Below are 18891 nucleotides of genomic sequence, written 5' to 3' on the forward strand. Positions count from 1 at the left end.
CCGGGTTCTTCCTCCACCATTAATACTGGCCGCCATGTATAGCCCATCGTGCTGAAAAATGGCGTTAAACCCCACAACAACAACAACAACCTAGTCGACAGCATACACATAGGCCTGCCTGTGAACTGTTAAGCAATGTAGTGTATGTTACGTTTTAACAGCAGTTTTAACCATTTTACATTTTTGGTACACATCTATTATATGTGGAAAAATTTAAGAGTAAAGTCCGATTGTTATAGCTGTGTAATTATTTTTCACGGAAGAATTTTTTATGTTCTTTAAAATCGAGAGAGGACTCGTTCACCATCATGTCAGTGAGGCCGCGTGACCAACCATAGCTGCCATTTCCGATACTTGAAATTTACAAGGTTTTCGTCTGTGTCTGCATCACTAAGTCATCTGAATTTGATAATTTATAAAAACTAATTGCTGCCTACATCAATATCAGAGCCTTTACCTAAGTTATTGAATCTTTCATAGTTGTGATTCTAATCGTGAAAACTTTTCGTAAGTACTGAATGAAACCCTGCCTGTGAACTGTTAAGCAATGTAGTTTATGGTACATTTAACAGCAATTTTAACTATTTTACATTTTTGGTACACATCCATTATATGTAGAAAAATTTAAGAGTAAAGTCCGATTGTTATAGCTGTGTAATTATTTTTCACGGAGCCTTTACCTAAGTTATTGAATCTTTCATGGTTGTGATTTTAATCGTGAAAACTTCGTACGTACTGAATGAAATCCGCGGCTGCCATTTTGGAGAGTGGAGATTACGACCCAGTTACTTTAAATAGCAGATATCGACCAGTGCATAAATAGCAACCATGTGATCTGACATAATTGTCATTCGCAGAAATGAATGTAGTATCTAATGGGGGGGGGGTCCCCAAAGGTGGTGCTACGAAAACCAGCTCAAAATGGCTGATGTTTACAGCAGGTGTCAAAAGGTGCTTCATGTGAATGGAGTAGAGGCTTCAAAAGGCGCTTCCATGCGAATGGAGTAGAGGCGTCCAAAGACGCTTACATGAGGTAAAGGGTTAATAAGCTAGTAACTAAATTTAGATATGTTGTCATGTTGAACCAGTTCTTCTGTTTGCTGATACCACATGTTACTTTCTGTCTTTTGGGGATGTATGTTTACAGTAATACCTAGAACATTCACGAGGTTAGGTTCCAGAACCAGTCGTGGATCAGGAGGAATCGCGAATGTTTGGTACGAGTCACTAAAAATGCTAATAAATGCTTATTTCTAGGGTTTAAACCCTAAATATGACCAAAATCCTGCACCCAAAGCACTTTAATTTCATTTAAAAGTTAGCTTAATACATTACCCTTAAAAAGAGAAATAAATGGTTGACGTAAAAATAGAGTACAGTATCGCCTAATGGGTATTTGCCACACTAGTCATATAACGAAGGTACAATTCAATAAAATAAAGAAAACATGTACATAGAGGGTACCAATGAAAATTTCGCGAATCCGTGAATTCGCGAATCCAGAAACACGAATGCACGAGGTATTACTGTATTCAACTCACAATGGCTTCTCGCAGATGAAGACAAACTGTTAATCATTTGACCAGCATTTGCAATACATAACTTAACCAGGGTGTCATCACTGCAACAAATTCAACTTGGGCAGACATTCCAGAAAATTGGACTGCATCAAAATTGGTTAAACATTTAGCTGAGAAGAACATCAAGGTCTCAGTTTCAATTGGAAAGAAGCATCTTCTTCAGCTGTACAGAGATTATGTGCAGCAGACAGGTGATTCTTCTTTGTGTTCAAGAGCATCATCACATGACCAAATGAGTGTTTCATATGTGTCTTCAACAGCATTGTCAAATGTCCTGCGGGCAGCTGATTACACCATGTGATCTCAACATGTCAAACATGGCAGCTATCAAGCAACAGTTAGCCAAATTACAAGCATCTGTTGCCGCACTGACAAAGTCTTCCACAATGACTACCATATCAATGCAAGGTACAACAGCTTCACAATTTCTGGATTTTGTGTGCCCCCTGACTTCAGAATTCATGCTATTTTGACACAACATGTGCAGGAATTTGTGTTTTTTCTGTGTCTAATGACTAGGTCTGGCATCAAGTGTTTGTTGTTTTTTTTTGTTGGCAATGTCAGACATTGTTGCTCATTCTTACTCTTTACATGAACTCTCAGATGTTTTGATTTATTTTGTCACATGCTGTCACACCAGGCTGCAGCTGCAGTACTCCACAATTCAGCTGTACCTTGCAGGAATTAGATTCCATTACCTGCAGGCTGGTCATAGTAACCCTTTTCAGGAGTCAGAGAGGTTATACTTCATGGGATCAAAAGGAACAACATATCATAGTAAGCCCAGGTTCCCTATTACATACAGGATGGTGGTGCAGTTGTCACCTATGTTGCGAGAGGGAGTTCAACGGCTGTGGACTTGTTACTGCAATGCATGTGTCTAGTGGCATTTCTTGGATTTTTGCAATGTGGTGAATTTACGGTTTGATCATTGTAGAAAAATTCCTTATGCAACTGCCTGTGGATTTGAGATGTGACATTTTCAATGGACAAATTTATTACTCACCTTGCCATTTAAAAAAAAAAATTGAAACTCCTTTTCATGCTGGTGTCATCATTTCAATCCTTCGGAATTCATCATTGTGTCCCATGTCCTGTCTGAAGTAGTATTTGAGTCTTCGGCAGCAAAGTGCTTTGGCTGGAGGTCATGGTGCAGCCACATCTGCAGTTGGAGTTAGTATGGAGGACCATTTTATTTAGACTTTTGGACAATTGTCTTTGTCATGTTATACGTGCTAGATCAGAGTTCTTCCTAACCATCTTCTTTCTGCTCAGGAACATTTGTGTACATACATTTAGTGTCATATGCTTTGGACACCATTCCTTCCAAATGGATTTTTGTATGTTGGGCATGATATTTCATGTGGATAAACGCCTATTTATTCTGCATTGTAGAGCATCTAAGAATCACATTTTCCGACAAGGTGTGGATAACATATTAATGATATGATCTATGATGTCCTTGTTTGTCCTTTCCATGTGAAGAGGAAATTCCATCAGATATTAACTGGATCTTGCCTTTGTGATCCACTGTTTCTCATGGACAATGCTCACACCATAAGTAGAACTTTATTGCTACCACTGAGGCTGTTTTACTCGGGTTAGGTTTTGATTCACATCGCTATAATGGACACAACTTCCACATTGCAGCAGCTACCAGTGCTGCTAAGGCTGGAATTCTGTACCATCTGATCCAACCTTAGGTTGATGGTCCTTTGATGTATCTTATAGATATATTCAGGTGCACCCTGATAGAGTTTGCTTTGTGTAGAGGCATATATCACAGCATGTGCCTTACTTGTCAGTGCACACTTGTGTCAGTCAGTGCACTGTTCTGCTTCTTTACTTAGTGAAATGCAGTTCCAAACTTATTTCATGCATTTTCAATCATTATTATCTGTATATATCCTTACATTTACTTTAAATTGGAAGGCCTTTATTACAGTCAGACTGTTCAATAGTCACAGCACTCCCTTAACTTCATTTGGGCCATCACCAAGTTTCATGCATTCACAAGTTTGCTTTTGAACCCTAATTTGTGTCAGTACTTAAATGTACTCAACTATTATGCCAATATATACTTCATACCTGTTTCCTACAGTGCATGTATGGAGTATCAGCTGATGTTTAATATCATAGCAATCCTCAGGAACAGACTTGTTGAATTTCGGTTATCAGTGTCCCTATATACCTCGTATCAGCCCCTTGAGGCACCACATATAGGTATTGGACACACTTCACAACCCTACAAAGATGCACAAGTCTCTCTTCCTGAGGCATTCCTATAGAACGAACAATTCAGAGCTGGGTTGGTGTAGTGTGAGACTTGCCCCCATTTTCAAAGATTATTTTATTTGTGCAGTAGGGTGTCTATTGAACCTATGTATTTTGTATTATTTAAATTGTAATTTAATTGATTAAATATAGTTTGAGTAACACACAGTGCATCCTTCTTTGGCCCCTTGTTGAGCACCTCTTTGTCTACTATGGTTGCTCTGCCAGACATGATGTCATTGCAGCCAGCATATGTTAATAAGTTAGTAACTAAATTTAGATATGTTGCCATGTTGAACCAATCAGATGGCCGAGTTGGAGCATGTGATCAGATATTATGTTAGTTATTTGAGGCATTCATTCAGCAACTGGGATGCCTGTAGAGATGCATGCTTTTCGGTGTCGATGCTGCATTTAACTTAAAATTATCTGCAGAAAGAACCACCCACCTCCCCTCCTTCTACCATGTCATTTATTTCGGGCATTACAGGCATAGCATACTATTCCAGTTTTGTTCTCGAGCGCCATTGCCCAAGTTCATGCATTCACAACTTTGCTTGAACCCCAAGTTTGTCAGTACTTGTCAGAATATACTCAACTACTAGGCCATATATACTTCATACACGCTTCCCATGGTGCATGTATGGAGTATCGGCTGATGTTTATTATCATGGCAATCCTCAGGATCAGACTTATCGAGTTTTGGTTATCATTGTCCCTATATACCTCGTATCAACCCCTTGCGGATCCACGTACAGGTGTCAGACACACTTCACATCCCTACAAACTCCCACAAATCTCTCTTCCTGAGGCATTCCTATAGAACAAACATATCAGAGCAGGGCTGGTGCAGTGTGCTGTGACAGAACTTGCCCCTGTTATGCCAAAGATTATTTTATATGTACAGTAAAGTGTCTATTGAACCTATGTATTGTGTGTTATTTAAGCTAACATTTACAATAATATCAATAGTGTCAATTCAGCCTTACTAATATTTGCAATATTGAAAATAGTGTCAATTCATTCCTTCTACAATTTGCAATATTGTTAATATTATCAATTCAGTGTTACTGATATTTGTAATAGTGCAAATAATGTCAATAAAAGTCTTTCTAACATTTTTCAATAGAGTGAATGCTGTCAATTCATTCTTGCTCATCATGATATAAATACTCTCAGTTTTTGATCTTCCTATTTTTTACAATGGTTTAAAAACTGTCAATTCAGTCTTACTAATATTTGCAATAGTATAAATATTATAAATTGAGTCTTACTAATATATGCAGTAGTATAAATACCATCAGTTCATTCTTACTAATGTTTATAGTAGTTATATATCGTCAGTTGAAGCTTTCTAATATTTGCAGTAGTGGAAATACTGTCAGTTCAGTGTTACTAATATTTGCAATAGTATTTATATTCCCAATTCAATCTTACTAGTGATTGCAATGGTGTAATACTGTTAGTTGAGTGTTATGAATGTTTGCATTAGTGTGTATGTATATATACATACATATATATATTTATTGTCAAGCAGTTGTGTAATACTGTCAGTTCAGTGTTACTAATGTTTGGACTACAGTAGTGTAAATATTGTCAATTAACTTTTATTGAAGGGTACCAATTTTCTTTGATTTTGTTATTGATGCAAACCAGTTTTTAAACAGTAAAGGATTTCAACTTTTATAAAATCAGTGCTTACTGCGCAGCTCAAAATGACATGATCATTCTACTAAGACACTGAAATATGTAACATCACTTGTTACCTAAGTGTATTGTGGCACTATGAGAGAGGTTAAACATAGAATGATGTGGTTGTCACTTGTCACTTAGTCAATGAAAAAAAAATTATTTTCACAGTTTTAATAATTATAAAAACTATATTGTAAACAAAATGATTGAAAAGGTCAACAAAAAGTACACAAGATATTCAGAAACCTTTAGTTGTTTATAACTGCAGGCTTCAGATATGGAAAACAAGTGACCTCAATAATTGTGTCAGTCTTCAGGTGTGGAAAACTGAAGCAACCTTAATATTTGTGTTAGTCTTCAGGTCTGGAAAACTGAAGTTACCTCAATAATTGTATCATACTGGAAAAATTAACTTGCATTATGCATTTTTCTTTGTGTATTGATATGTGGAGTCTGTGATTTTAAATCCATGTAAATTTTAAAATGCTATGACAGTATGGATGATAGTGACGGCTCTTTTTCCCATACTTTTGCATGTAATGTCACTCACTTGGCAATAGATATTGAACTAAGAGGAATATGCACAATTACCTATACTTTTTATAGTTAATATGAATTGCTTGGACCATTAGCTATGTAAACATATCATATTCCAACATTTCACAAGCAGTTATCCTTGAGGCAAAGCACCATTGCATATAGGCCATTTTTGTTAGAGGCATATCCAGTAAAAATGTTATTGTTGGCAGGTAAATGAAAATTTGTATCTGTGAAAGCAAATGAATAATATTACACCCAGTATTCTGTTATGACTCAAGGTCTTAAACTATGTAACAGAAAGAAGTTAAACCATCAAGTTCAGGAAAATAAACAAAATTTATTTCTCTACAATGTGAAAATTTAGAAAACACTACAGTAATATTGTTAATTAAATCCCAAATATTCCTAAATGTCCAATCGCAAACCCAAAAGTATAGAATGTTCTGAATGCATTTCAGTAGTCTTGAATGCTCTGATGTGCTACAGTGATGAAATCCAGAACATCTTTCAATCTCAATAATTCCAAACTAATGTTTTAGTCCAAAGTCAATGAGCACTTTGTAATTCTAAAAAATTATTGCAATAAATAATTCCACTCAAATTATATCTGATTACTACTTTAAACAATTTCACAGACTGATCTTAAAACAGTCAAGATTAATTTGTTTATCAAGTCCCCTATATGTACAAATACCCACTTGAACTACAACACAATAGATTGTTCAGGAAAACCAAAATTTCCGATGGAAAATTCCACTAACTTGTAAACAAGGTCAGGCCTTGAACTCAAATTTTAGTAAATGTCCTATTCACCACTTACAATCATGACAAAGCCAGTATGCAAAAGCTCCAACTCTCAATCACAGACAAAAGTTACGTGCACAATATACAATACAATACGATTTCGTAACATGCAGAATATACAAATTAAATTTATTTTTTTTCATTTCGACCTTAAAATTTGCCTGACAGGGCTCTCACTTTTTATCAAAATGTTTCTGGCAATGTAGAATACTTTTAATAGTCACAGAATGGATATTGTTACCTGACAATATGATGCTGATAATGAATTACTGATGGACTTATATGGACATCTTTTTCTGAGTCGTTTTTTTCTTCTGCTTCACAAGCTTTTAGCATTATTGCTGGAGCCTTCATCTGGTGTTGCTGTGTGAGTGATGCATTTACTTGGTTAGGTTTCTTTCTATCTCTTATCTCTTTCTTGTTGCAAAATTCTGTCTATTACAAATCACAGGATGGAGCCAGACACATAAAGAAGAATATAAATTTGAACTGCCAGCAAAGATATGTTTCATGAAAATACAAAACTGGCTCAGCCATTTAAACCAGCTTGCACCATCTGAAAAAACTGGGGGATTGCTGTATGATGCCAAAAGCTTGTGAAAGAGGAGAGTTTAGCACTATAACAGTAAGAGTATGGCTTGAACTTTCCCATAAAAGACATAAAATATGCAAACCTTCAGCTTCTTTCAATTGTTGGTGCTAATCCTGTCAGTTTCAACAATGCACTGTCACAGGGAATGGTAAGTCTTGATTGAATAGACTTTTATAATGAAGTTTATAGCACTGATGTGTTATTTATTGTAGATGAGAGCTTCATTGCAAAATTAATGCTCTTTTTGGTCATAGGTGTAAAAACTGGTTAATGCTTTTAGTATTGTTTAATATTTGCAGGGCTGCACATATTTGGTGATCTTTGGTCTTCCTGGCTACAAACATGATCAGGACTGTGCTCATGCCTTGATTTGCTCAGACAGAATGAAGAAGACACTAGACAAGGTCCCAGGTGTCCTGTAAGTAAAGTTTGAAATAAAATATATACCTGGAGTGTCTGATTTGTAAACAAGCATCACACTAGTGTCCGTTGAGTTGTTCATAAAATGAATGGAGGGCACTTGCAGTGTTCATTGCTGTGTTTTCTTGGCATTGCATGTAGAGCTTATACAATACTGGGAGAACACATCAGTGAATACAGATACTTGCTCCATGTGGGGGCTAAGGTGTATGCACTTGTGGAGATAGTCACAGGTTCTTTGTATTTTGCTATCAATCATCTTGATACTAGAGTTGCATATGGGAATCAAATCTGCATATGATTCTGAGTTCAGCGATCCAGGGATGATAGTATATGCATTGCTGGAGATAAAAAATAGTTTGCAAATCAGAAATTCTTGAAAAAAGATCAATTTTAGGAAATGATTTACAAGTGGTTTTGTTATGTGTAATTAGAGCCTGCAGTAAAATAACAAATTATTTACTGAATGAAAACAGTTATTTTTATCTTTGTTATCAAACAACTTTTAAAATTTGTTTTTGCAGGAGAGTTTCCATTGGAGTTACAACAGGAACAACATTCTGTGGTGTGGTTGGACATCCACAAAGACATGAATATTCAGGTTAGTTGATATCCACTTTATATATATTTTGGATTTATATATCCAGTTCAGAATATATTCTGGTAATGCTGCAGTGTTTACCCATGTTAATGCCAGGCTTAGTTTAGGCTGCTGGCTGTAAATGTTTCCAGAATTGATAACTCTTTCAAGAAAATGGCTTTCAGTGATGTAAGAACCTTAAGTTTGTCACCTTTTATATTCCTTGTTTATTGTATTTTAAAGAAGTATTTGTCACCCTAAGAATGTCAGCAAGTTCAAGACAATCTGAATTATGGAAACTTTGCATTGAGTAGAAGTAGAAAGTTAAATGTACTCTTTCCAACTTGGGGTTTTGTACAGTGGGATAAGGAACCAGCACAGTTATTTCTCCTAAAGTGGGAAGAGTACCAGCAAATTCAGCTCTTATACATTGGGGAGAGTACCAGCAAAATAATCTGTCCTACAGTGGGAAGAGTACCATCAGAATCATCTATCCTATGGTGAGAAGGGTGCCATCAGAATCATCTGTCCTATGGTGGGAAGATTACCATCACAATAATCTGTCTTACAGTGGGAAGAGTACAATCACAATCATCTGTTCTATGGTGGGAAGAGCACCATCACAATCATCTGTCCTGGAAGAGTACCACCACAATCAGTTCTGCAATGGGAAGAGTACCATCACAATCAGTTCTACAGTGGGAAGAGTACCAGCACAATCAGCACCAGTTTAAACATGCATCATATGCCAGAAAGTCTCAATTAATCTTTCATGTCTATATATCATGTCTATATATAATATAGACAATGAAAACAACATTTCCACCCATATTCCAGATGTTACTAAGTTTAATCTTGTCATATTGCATCACCACATCCTTCAGAAGTCATTATTTCTACACAACCACCTGTAAAGTTATATGGTATTAATAATTAATGTTCAAGAAAAATAGGCTACTTTATTTTTTAACATTTTTACTGATGATTTTGCATATTTTTTAAAATTTTGTGTATTCTATTTAATTTGCAGATTCTGACAGTGTAGCCACACATGATATGTTTATCTTGCAGATGCTGCTCTGATTTATATTTATGTTTTAATTTGAGTGCAATGATTGAGATCATTTTTACACTTTTGAGTTCTTATTTTTTATAATTACACTTTTGGGTTTTTATTTCACATTATGTTGTCATTTTCATTATTGTTTCTGGATCAAGTGCATTTCACTTGCATTGTTTGTGTAGAGGTGTGCAGAGGTTTGTGTAGAGGTGATATGTTCCACTGTCTTGTAGCAAGTCTGAGGACAGGATGAGACTGGCTAAGCCCACATTTACAGATAGTGGTGTTTTGAGTCTGCACCATCAGACTGCATCTTTAGTTAGAATTCCACAATAGCTTTTCCACCTCACAATTCATAGAACTTTACCTTCAGTGACAATCACTTCCAGCCAGATGGAAGAGGAAAAAAGGAGAAAGTAGTATCCCTTCTTCACATCTTTCCAACACAGAATTTGAACTCACATTTTGGGAGCTTATTTTGCATAAGTTCTCTCACATGGCCAGAATATTTTTAAGCCAAGGCACATGGGTTTGAACTGTCTTTGACATCCATTGTCATTGTGGTTGCAGTCTAGTTGGCCATCCATAACTGCTAGCAACCAGAGCAGCCAGAGGTCATTTATATTGATGAATTAAGCCCAGTACAGTATTTGGTGTACAGTTTGCTCTTTTTTTCTGGTTCATTACATGATTTAATTTTTTTTCATTCTTTTTACAGGTACAGAGAATTAAAATCGTTATGTCTTTAATAAGCTGAAAGACAAGATAAAATTATGTCGTTGATGAAATGTGACCTGGTACTCACAACTTGCACTGGTGGTCACATGAGTACACAAATCTAATAACCCACATTTTCAAATGTTGTAGAGAAAAAATATTAAAAAATATTAAATGAAAATCGTATACTGGTTGTAATAAAAATACGAAAAACGAAACACAAAATTCTCCATTACTATATATTCCGAGAACAGCTTCTGGAGTTTCGTTGCATCACGTGACTACCACATTGACATGTGCTGTCTGCTTGATAAATCAGACTTGACACATTGCTGGCTTTTACAAAAAGTATCTGACTTTCATTGAATATAATTTAATTTCTGTACAGCAATATTATAAAGGAGTTTGTTGTTGATATCATGTGACTATTGACTTCCAATGTTGTCATTTGAGATTTGTGTAGTCATGCGACAAGTAATGCAAATGACGAGTACTTGGTCAGGTTTCATCTACACTGTAGTTTCATCTTGTCTCTCAGCGGATTAAAGACATAACAATTATAATACTTGCCATTTCTGAGAAAATAAATCATTTTCCTATCGAGTTCATGCAGGTATGAGTCGATATAACATAAGTTTAAATTTTCTAGGCTCGCTGGTAAGCGACTACCATATGTCGCTACCGCACGGTGGTGGCAAATTCCACATTTTCTATATCCAGTTGTAATGACCCCACAGGCCAACCTAAGTGTCCAAATACAGAAAATGGGGTGGGAATATTTGGAGGAAACTCAGATTAGAAAACAAACTGTTATTCGTTTTAAGCCAAATTTGTAGTCCTAATTGTTGAATCTTAGAGTTGAAATGAGAAATTGTCGTTCCCTGTATTATACATTAAAAAACAATATGAGCCCCTGTATCAATACAGGTTTGGGGACTTGTTTAACGAATACAGGAAGAAAAGTTGATTTTACAGAAAATTCAGTCCTTAACTCTTTTCATTTCAAGATAAAATTCTAATTAATTGAGTTTTTTTTTAATTTACTGTAATAGGAAATTTTACTTTCTATGAGATGCATATATATATATATATATATATATATATATATATATATATATATATATATATTGCTATATAATTCTTTAGAATTAATGGTTTTAAAGGAAACAAAACATAATTTATGTTCATTATGTTGTTCCCACCTAGCAACATAATGCAGCAAAATAAAGTTTGAATTTGTATTCTGTACATTGAAATGACTTCACATGCCAATTTATAGGAATATAATCAAACTTGTTTTGTGTGATACATTTTGTGGTTTTGTACATGATCGTTTCTGACTTCGATGTTTTTGGAGAACCTTGAAAGAAAAACATGATTAGATTTAGAAAACTCATTAATTCCATTCAGTAATGGTCATATGTGAACCTTGAAAAAAGTAATTTCATCCTGGAAAAACCCTGGAAAGGACCTGGAAATTTATCTTTAGAAAAGCATGGGAACCATGTGGCCATCCATTGATACTTCTGATCATAGGAGTTACTGCCTCTCCTTTTGGGTAGCCCAGTGGGTGTAAGTCCCCCTGCATGCCTCAGCAGGGTCAGAGTGCCCATAAATCTGTCTACTTCTGCAGACAGTGAATATTATTAACCATTAATGGATGGTTGAGCTCTCAGAATCTATTTCGTGGTCCAGTAGACCTGATCCACCTTGGTTACGTCTTAATGTGCCTGCTACAGATGGTCCTTCTGGCTCAGTGGTGTCCCCTTTCCAGTAACTTATATCATCAGATTATTATCTCAACTGAAATAAATCAGTTCCTGGATCAGTAGTTGAACAGAGAATGACTGACCACAGGGATACCTCTGGAAAGCCCCCCATTCAGTGTGGTCTGTCCAGATGCTTCTTGATGCAGATGAAGGGGTTGCCTACATGTTACCCTCCCAATGGTCAGTTCCATTTGTGGTCAGGTGGAGAGGGCCACTAGCCTTCTTGATGAAGGCTATAATCAGTGCCCATTAGGATCAGCGATGTGGGAAGGCAACCTCATAGTATTTGGCAGTTTACAGGTTGTGACCTACTTCCTTTAGTGGGTGTGTGTGATGGGAGCACATCACTCAACCTATGCATCCTGATCTGATACTTTTTGTACTGGTGTTTCTAGCACAAGGTTATGGTCCAAATCAGACAGATTATATAGTTCAGAGGCCACACTGTTCATGCAGAGTAATCCCTTTACTCTTGTATTGGATTTCTGAACTTTGGCTTGTGATGATAGATCATTAGATCTCTTTGCAGTGAGTTGAACTGCTAACAGCTCACTTTCAACTTGCCAGATTCAAGGACATTCTTTTGGGTTATGTGAAAATTTCAAGTACTTTTGTGATATTCTGCTTTTACTGGATTATCTTCAAGTAAAAACGTTTGGATAATAGAACTGTATTTCTTCACTGGTGCTAGCACATAAGCACATTAGAATCTTCATTAGGAATACTTTTGGATAGTTTCCAGACTAATGTGAAATTGAGAGTACAATCTAGGATAATATTCTCGGAATTCATACACTGTAAGTTATTTTTAATTCGTTCACTTTGTTTGATTTAATATTTATGGGAAATAAAATAATATTTGGAAAATTGAACGTGTGTTGCATTGTACGTTGTCTTAGTTTAAGCCCCTAGATGTAACATTAGACACACTTGGCACATGATCTTTGGTTGTATTGACTTTGATTTATAAGAGTAGATTTATCCTTCATGTAGGGACTCCAATCATAGTTTCATCAGAAGGTATCTAGTGAAAAGGTTTGATGCTTGTGCATTTTCTCTTCACATTACCTGTTCTTCTAAAATGAATATGATTAGGCAAATTATTTGATGGAGACAATATGTTTCTCTGAGAATACTAACCAGATCACATCACTTTGAAGCCTTCCAACACCTCCATGCAAATGCAAATGTCCTCATTTGTATTTCTTCAAATTTAAGTGAATAATATCCAGTGTAAAGGTTACTATATAATGGTGGCAAGGAGAGGTAATTATAATAGTATCTGCGTTAATTATAAAAGTATTGGTATCAAGATGGGAAAGAAAAATATGTTCCATATGTCCAATAGGGCTGGATTCAAGAGGTAACAGAGGTAATTTCCTAACATTAATGTAATTGAGCAAATTTTCTCAGAGAAATATACTTCAAAATAAAATTTAATTTATTTGGATACATTTCTTGATCATAATACCTCACAAATTCAGTCCTCCAAAGCTAAAAAAAGACATTCACTATGTCTTGTATCTTGTTTTAGCAACATAAATGATGGCTTGCGTTTGAGGTCAGGAAAAAGTCTAAATTTTGGGGTGAAATGTTCAAAGATCAAGGTCACTGACTGAAAGAAAAGCAATGGCTTCTGCACAATAATTTCAGTTGTTGTCTATGTACCTTCACCAAAGTTTGTGGATGACTTCTGTTTGATAAGAAAAGCCTATTGATTTTGTGCTGGAATGGTAAAAGGTCATGGTCACATTGAATAAAAGAAGCAACATGTTTTTTGCAATTAAATGTAGTTCTGGACTGTATGCATTGACCAGAGTTTGTGGAGGTTTGGTGTTTAAATATGGAAGAAGCTTAGTCAAAGATCATTGTCATTGCAGCTGAAAGAAAAATTCATTTTGGTGGCACTCTACAGTTTCCTATTTTTCATAGGGTTAAACTTTAAAAGAAAAGAATTTCCCTGAGTGTCCTCACTGGTTACACTGGCTTTTTAAGAAAGACCTTGTATATCTTAGGTATTATTCAAAGAACCTGTCATTCCCTTTATCTTGGTGTATGGTTGATGGGTGTAATATGGGTTACAGAGTATACAGCTTGGCCTTACTCCAGATGTGCACTTTTCAAACAACTGCTAGCTCCACTTGGTCATTTTCACTTCCTGGACTTCAAAGGTAAATGGTAGAAAAAAGAGCCAATAACTTTTTTTACATTTTATACATTTGGTAATTCATCCGTTGCACTTTCAGAAGCTGGTATTGTCTAGTTTGGCAAAATTAAATTTCCCTATTTTAATAGGTGCTAAAGATAGCGTAGCTTAGACTAATTCAGGCTGATTATTTTAGCATTTGGAGAAGTCATTTTAGTTAGTAGTGTGCTTTGATCATGTACAATTTTCCATAACTACAATATCCAAAGAAATGTCAGCCACATTACATCAAAGTGACATAGAGGTATGCCAACATTCTATCTACTGTGCATATTTTAAATGCAAACAACTTTACCTTACATACAAAACTCTTTCAAAAGTACATAATAACTGGTGAGCACCCCCTTTTGCAGGATAACTTTTGTTCCAGAGAAATTTCTTGACCAAACTTTGTGGATGACTTGTACTTAGGGTAATAAAGAAACCTATTTATTCTGGGGTTTAAAGGTCAGAGGTCAGTCATGGTAAGTCTAAAAAGAGTTTTTCTGCACATTAAGTTAATTTCAAGACTGCATACTTAGATCAAAGGACAAAGTCATTGAGACCCATTGGTCAGTGTCCAGAATCAAACATGCTTACATAGATGATTACTTTACATGAGACAGGCATGTAATTTACCATGAAACCATTCATGTTCCTCTTGTTCAAAGACAAGTTATGGTGGTCACAGTTTCATGTTGCATCAGGATTGGATTGAAATCATCATAACTATGTTTGCATCCCTGACACTGAATAATTCTGCTATTCACTGACATTGACTTCATCCTAATGCCTCTGTTTCAAAATGGAGATATTTTTTTCACATTTAATATATGAGCTTACATTAAGGAGATATACAGATTTCTAAATAGTTTCAGAGAGATATTTTATAGCAATCTTTAAAAAGAATGCCAGATTACATTATGGCCTATTGCAGTAACTAAAGCTATGTTAGCGACATAAAAAGTCTATTTTACTTTCCCTGTCTTCTCTGCAGTGATTGGAAGGAAGGTCAATATGGCTGCTCGTCTGATGATGCATTACCCTGACAAGGTCACCTGTGATGACAGCATTTTCCAAGCCAGTCGTCTACCATTGACAAACTTTGATATCCTCATCACAAAACAAATGAAGGGCCTGCGTGATGTTGGTGTGATTCGAGAGTTTATAGAAAGTTTTGAACAGGTTGCTCGCATACCCAAAAGTATCCCCCATTTTTCGTATCCAATTTTAGGTGAGTTGAAGGTAGTCTTGGGGTGGAGTTATTGTGCTTAAATACATGTTCTGTTGTTTTGGTAAGTTATAATATAAGTATAAGAAATTCTTTCCTTATTAGGATTATGAGTATAGGTATGAGCATTTCATAAAGTACTAATGAGTACAAATGGAGTACCTTTATAGTTGGAATTGCATACAATTCAGAAGCCCTACACTGTACTATCTGGATGAAACAAAAGAATAATTAACATTATGTTGGCCTACATATCTAAATAATTTATTCTAAACAGGAGTTATTTTTTTAAAAAGATTCTTTTTTACGTCAAACTATTTGAATACCAGCTAAAACGAAGATAACATTCATTCAAATAGGCTTTATATAGAACCCATTTTAGCCCAAGTACACCTGGTCAAAAATAACCAAGGATATGGTATGAAATTAAATGTAAAATCTACCTATCAATTTCTGTTTGTGCTATTTTAAGTTTGTATGAAACTGTTAAAATGCTATGATATTTTACTTTTGGAGAATTGTTTAGGAAAAGACTTTGACAATCATAAACAGTGAATGATTGATAGTGCAGGATTGAAGCAAAAGTTTTTTTTAAGGATGTGTTTCTGTTTAACTATATAAACACGCAGATGTCTTTCAACATGGAATATAAAGAAAACAAAAGAAGAAAAATGTCTAACATTTTGGTTTTTCAGAGAAATAGGGTATTTAATATTCTTTTTTTTTTCTTCCCAGTACATCCTGGGAAATTGATATTTTTTATGGGTTTACAAATAAAGAGAGAGAGTGAGTGTGCATGTGTGTGTTTGTACATACTTTGCCACTGAAATCTTGTATTTGAAATTTATAAAAATCCAGACAAAGTAAGAAAGACTCAAGGAATCATATCAAGATTCAGGGCATGGTTAGAGATGCCCCATGTTTGGACAAAACTATCCCCACATTTAATGCCCACAATGTACATCATCTAAAGTACCAAACATGGATAAAACCCATTGAAGCTTTATAGTTTCAAAAATATGGTCAACTGAAATATGTTTTTTAGAAGTAAGTTTAAGTATAGGGACTTACAATTTGTGTATTAAAATTATAGAGGAATCAATTTTTTTAGTAAATCTGAGGATAATACTGAAAGCATTAGCAACATAAAGATAGACATAGCACATAGAGCATTTGCAACATAAAGGTAGACATATCACAGAGAGCATTTGCAACATAAAGGTAGATATATCACAGAGCATTTGCAACATAAAGGTAGACATATCACAGAGATCATTTGCAACATAAAGGTAGACATATCACAGAGAGCATTAGCAACATAAAGGTAGACATATCACAGACAGCATTAGCTCTGTTATTTGTGACCCAGATTAGAAGTATTTCATCTGTTTTGCAAGATCACCAAGAGACAGTGAAGGAAATACATGTTTACATTTTAAATTCTTGTGACTGTTCAAGTAAAAAATCAAAGAAGAAAACAGATCAATACTGTAATGCTGTTTCGAATTTTCTTCTTAAAATATATCCCAATGAATATTAAAAATCTAGTCCACATGTTAGAAATTGAAGGAATCTTCGATATCTTTATTCTATTCTTAAATTATCTCTTTAACACATCAGCCCCTGGAGGTTATTGTCATTTTCGCATGAAATTGGAGTAGGAAACACATTTTGAAAGCAATTTCTAAATGCATCCGAAAACACCAAATCCCAGGTGATCTTTCAATAACATATTGCCTAGTTGTGTTAGAAACATCGTTTTTCGTTGGCTATTTGGCTCGCACATGAGCAGAAGGGTAAAAGTTGGAGGTTTTTTTTGTTGTTTTATTTGCTAAATGGACCCAATATTTTTGTATTGAGACCACTCTTTATTCCAAATTCCCATCTTATCCTATTTTTTGCAAAGGTTCATCTGTCTGTTTGCAGTTCATACTGGTTTGCCTTAGATCTGAGACCAAAAAGTCTCAAATCCAGACACAAAATTGGATCCTGACCATGGGCCAATTTTAGATAGAAAAAAATTGATTCCAGATAGTGAGATTTTTTTCACTCTGTATTTTTTAGTGCAACTAGAAATTCCAGATTATTTGGTATCATTGTAGAGCTACATCTGTCTACCTTTCTATAATACCACCCACTTTATCATATCATGCGTGACCATGATGCTATAGAGCTCGGCAGTAGGCTACTACCTCCTGCCACATTAACTCATCGCTAGGGGTTAATGTGTTAACAAGGATTTTTCATTTTTTTTACAAATCGTCAAGGAATGGCTACATTTGTAATTTATGTGCAGTGTCGATGCAAAAGTGATTAAATATGCAAGGAATATTCAAATTTGGTGACGTCATCAAAATGCACCCATTAATACATTAACCCCTGGAGGTTTTTGTCATTTTTGCATAACAAAACTCAATGAAAAATGTTTGCTTGCTATGGACAATTGGTAATTGGTTTTAAATACATCAACTCAAGAAGGATTTTGATTTAGTTGACCATAATATACTTGCATGAAAACTTGAAAAGTACAAATATTCTCACTTATCACTTTCATGACTGAAATTATACCTGTCTGACAGAAACCAACAAGTTGTTACTGGTAACATTAACTCAGAGCTGATGTCGATGAACAAAGGAGTTCGCGGGATTTATTTAGGGACTGTGTTATTCATATTGTTTGTAAATGACTTTGCCACTGTATGTTTGCTGTTTTGTATTTAATGCCATTTATTAGCACAAGATAAGCCACACATGGCAGCCAGCATAACTGGTGGAGTAAGAACCTAGGAAAACCCCAGTAAGAAGCACCAACCCTCAGGAAGCTACTGGCAAGCTTCCTTGCCTCAGATGTAAAACAGTGAAACACTGATCTTTAGGTAGATGATACTATTTTGCATAAATCTGATTCCAATGTTAAAACATTAAACAAATAATTGGGTGAAGATTCATATCAAGCTGAATATTGGTACTCATAAAATAACATGTTTATCTCTTCCTTAAATACAAAGGGAATGTTGTCTTGAAGAGGCAAAGATTATCACTGAACAGAAATCCCAATCTTGATTTTTATATTGAAGATAACCTAATTTGAAAATGCTAACACAGAAATTTGTTTAGATTTTATGTTGATAAGAATATAAGCTTGTGCAAGCAAGTGAAACACATTTCTTTTGTAGTAAAGTTAAGAATTTATCTTTTAAAGAGGATTAAGGGTTATCTTCTACTCAGCTATAAAATATTTTGTAATGCATTAATTCTTTCTCCATTTTGGACTATAGCAACACAAATTGGAGAAATACAACTGATAGTTTTATTGAAACAATCCACAAAATGGCAGCAGTAATTGTCCTAAATCTACCATTTGATACATGATCCAAAATTCTATTGTGCAATTGAAATGGTTAAAACTTTGAATAGAGATTAGTCCACCACAAGTCATTATTAATG

At 35.1% G+C, this 18891-nt stretch overlaps 1 protein-coding gene across 2 annotated transcripts in view; it reads left to right on the forward strand.

Moving 5' to 3' along the window:
* Positions 1 to 18891, forward strand: part of LOC149804449 (adenylate cyclase type 10-like) — a 175717-nt gene that overhangs the window by 41185 nt on the left and 115641 nt on the right. For both annotated transcript variants that reach the window (XM_089940570.1, XM_089940579.1), the window contains exons 11-13: positions 7782 to 7900; positions 8427 to 8503; positions 15211 to 15447. In XM_089940570.1, coding sequence (XP_089796696.1) covers positions 7782 to 7900; positions 8427 to 8503; positions 15211 to 15447 — 433 coding nt within the window. The remainder of the gene's footprint in view (positions 1 to 7781; positions 7901 to 8426; positions 8504 to 15210; positions 15448 to 18891) is intronic.

The sequence above is a fragment of the Sinohyriopsis cumingii genome, chromosome 2 (genome assembly GCF_028554795.1).
Source record: "Sinohyriopsis cumingii isolate HCF-2022 chromosome 2, ASM2855479v2, whole genome shotgun sequence".
Taxonomy (NCBI): domain Eukaryota; kingdom Metazoa; phylum Mollusca; class Bivalvia; order Unionida; family Unionidae; genus Sinohyriopsis; species Sinohyriopsis cumingii.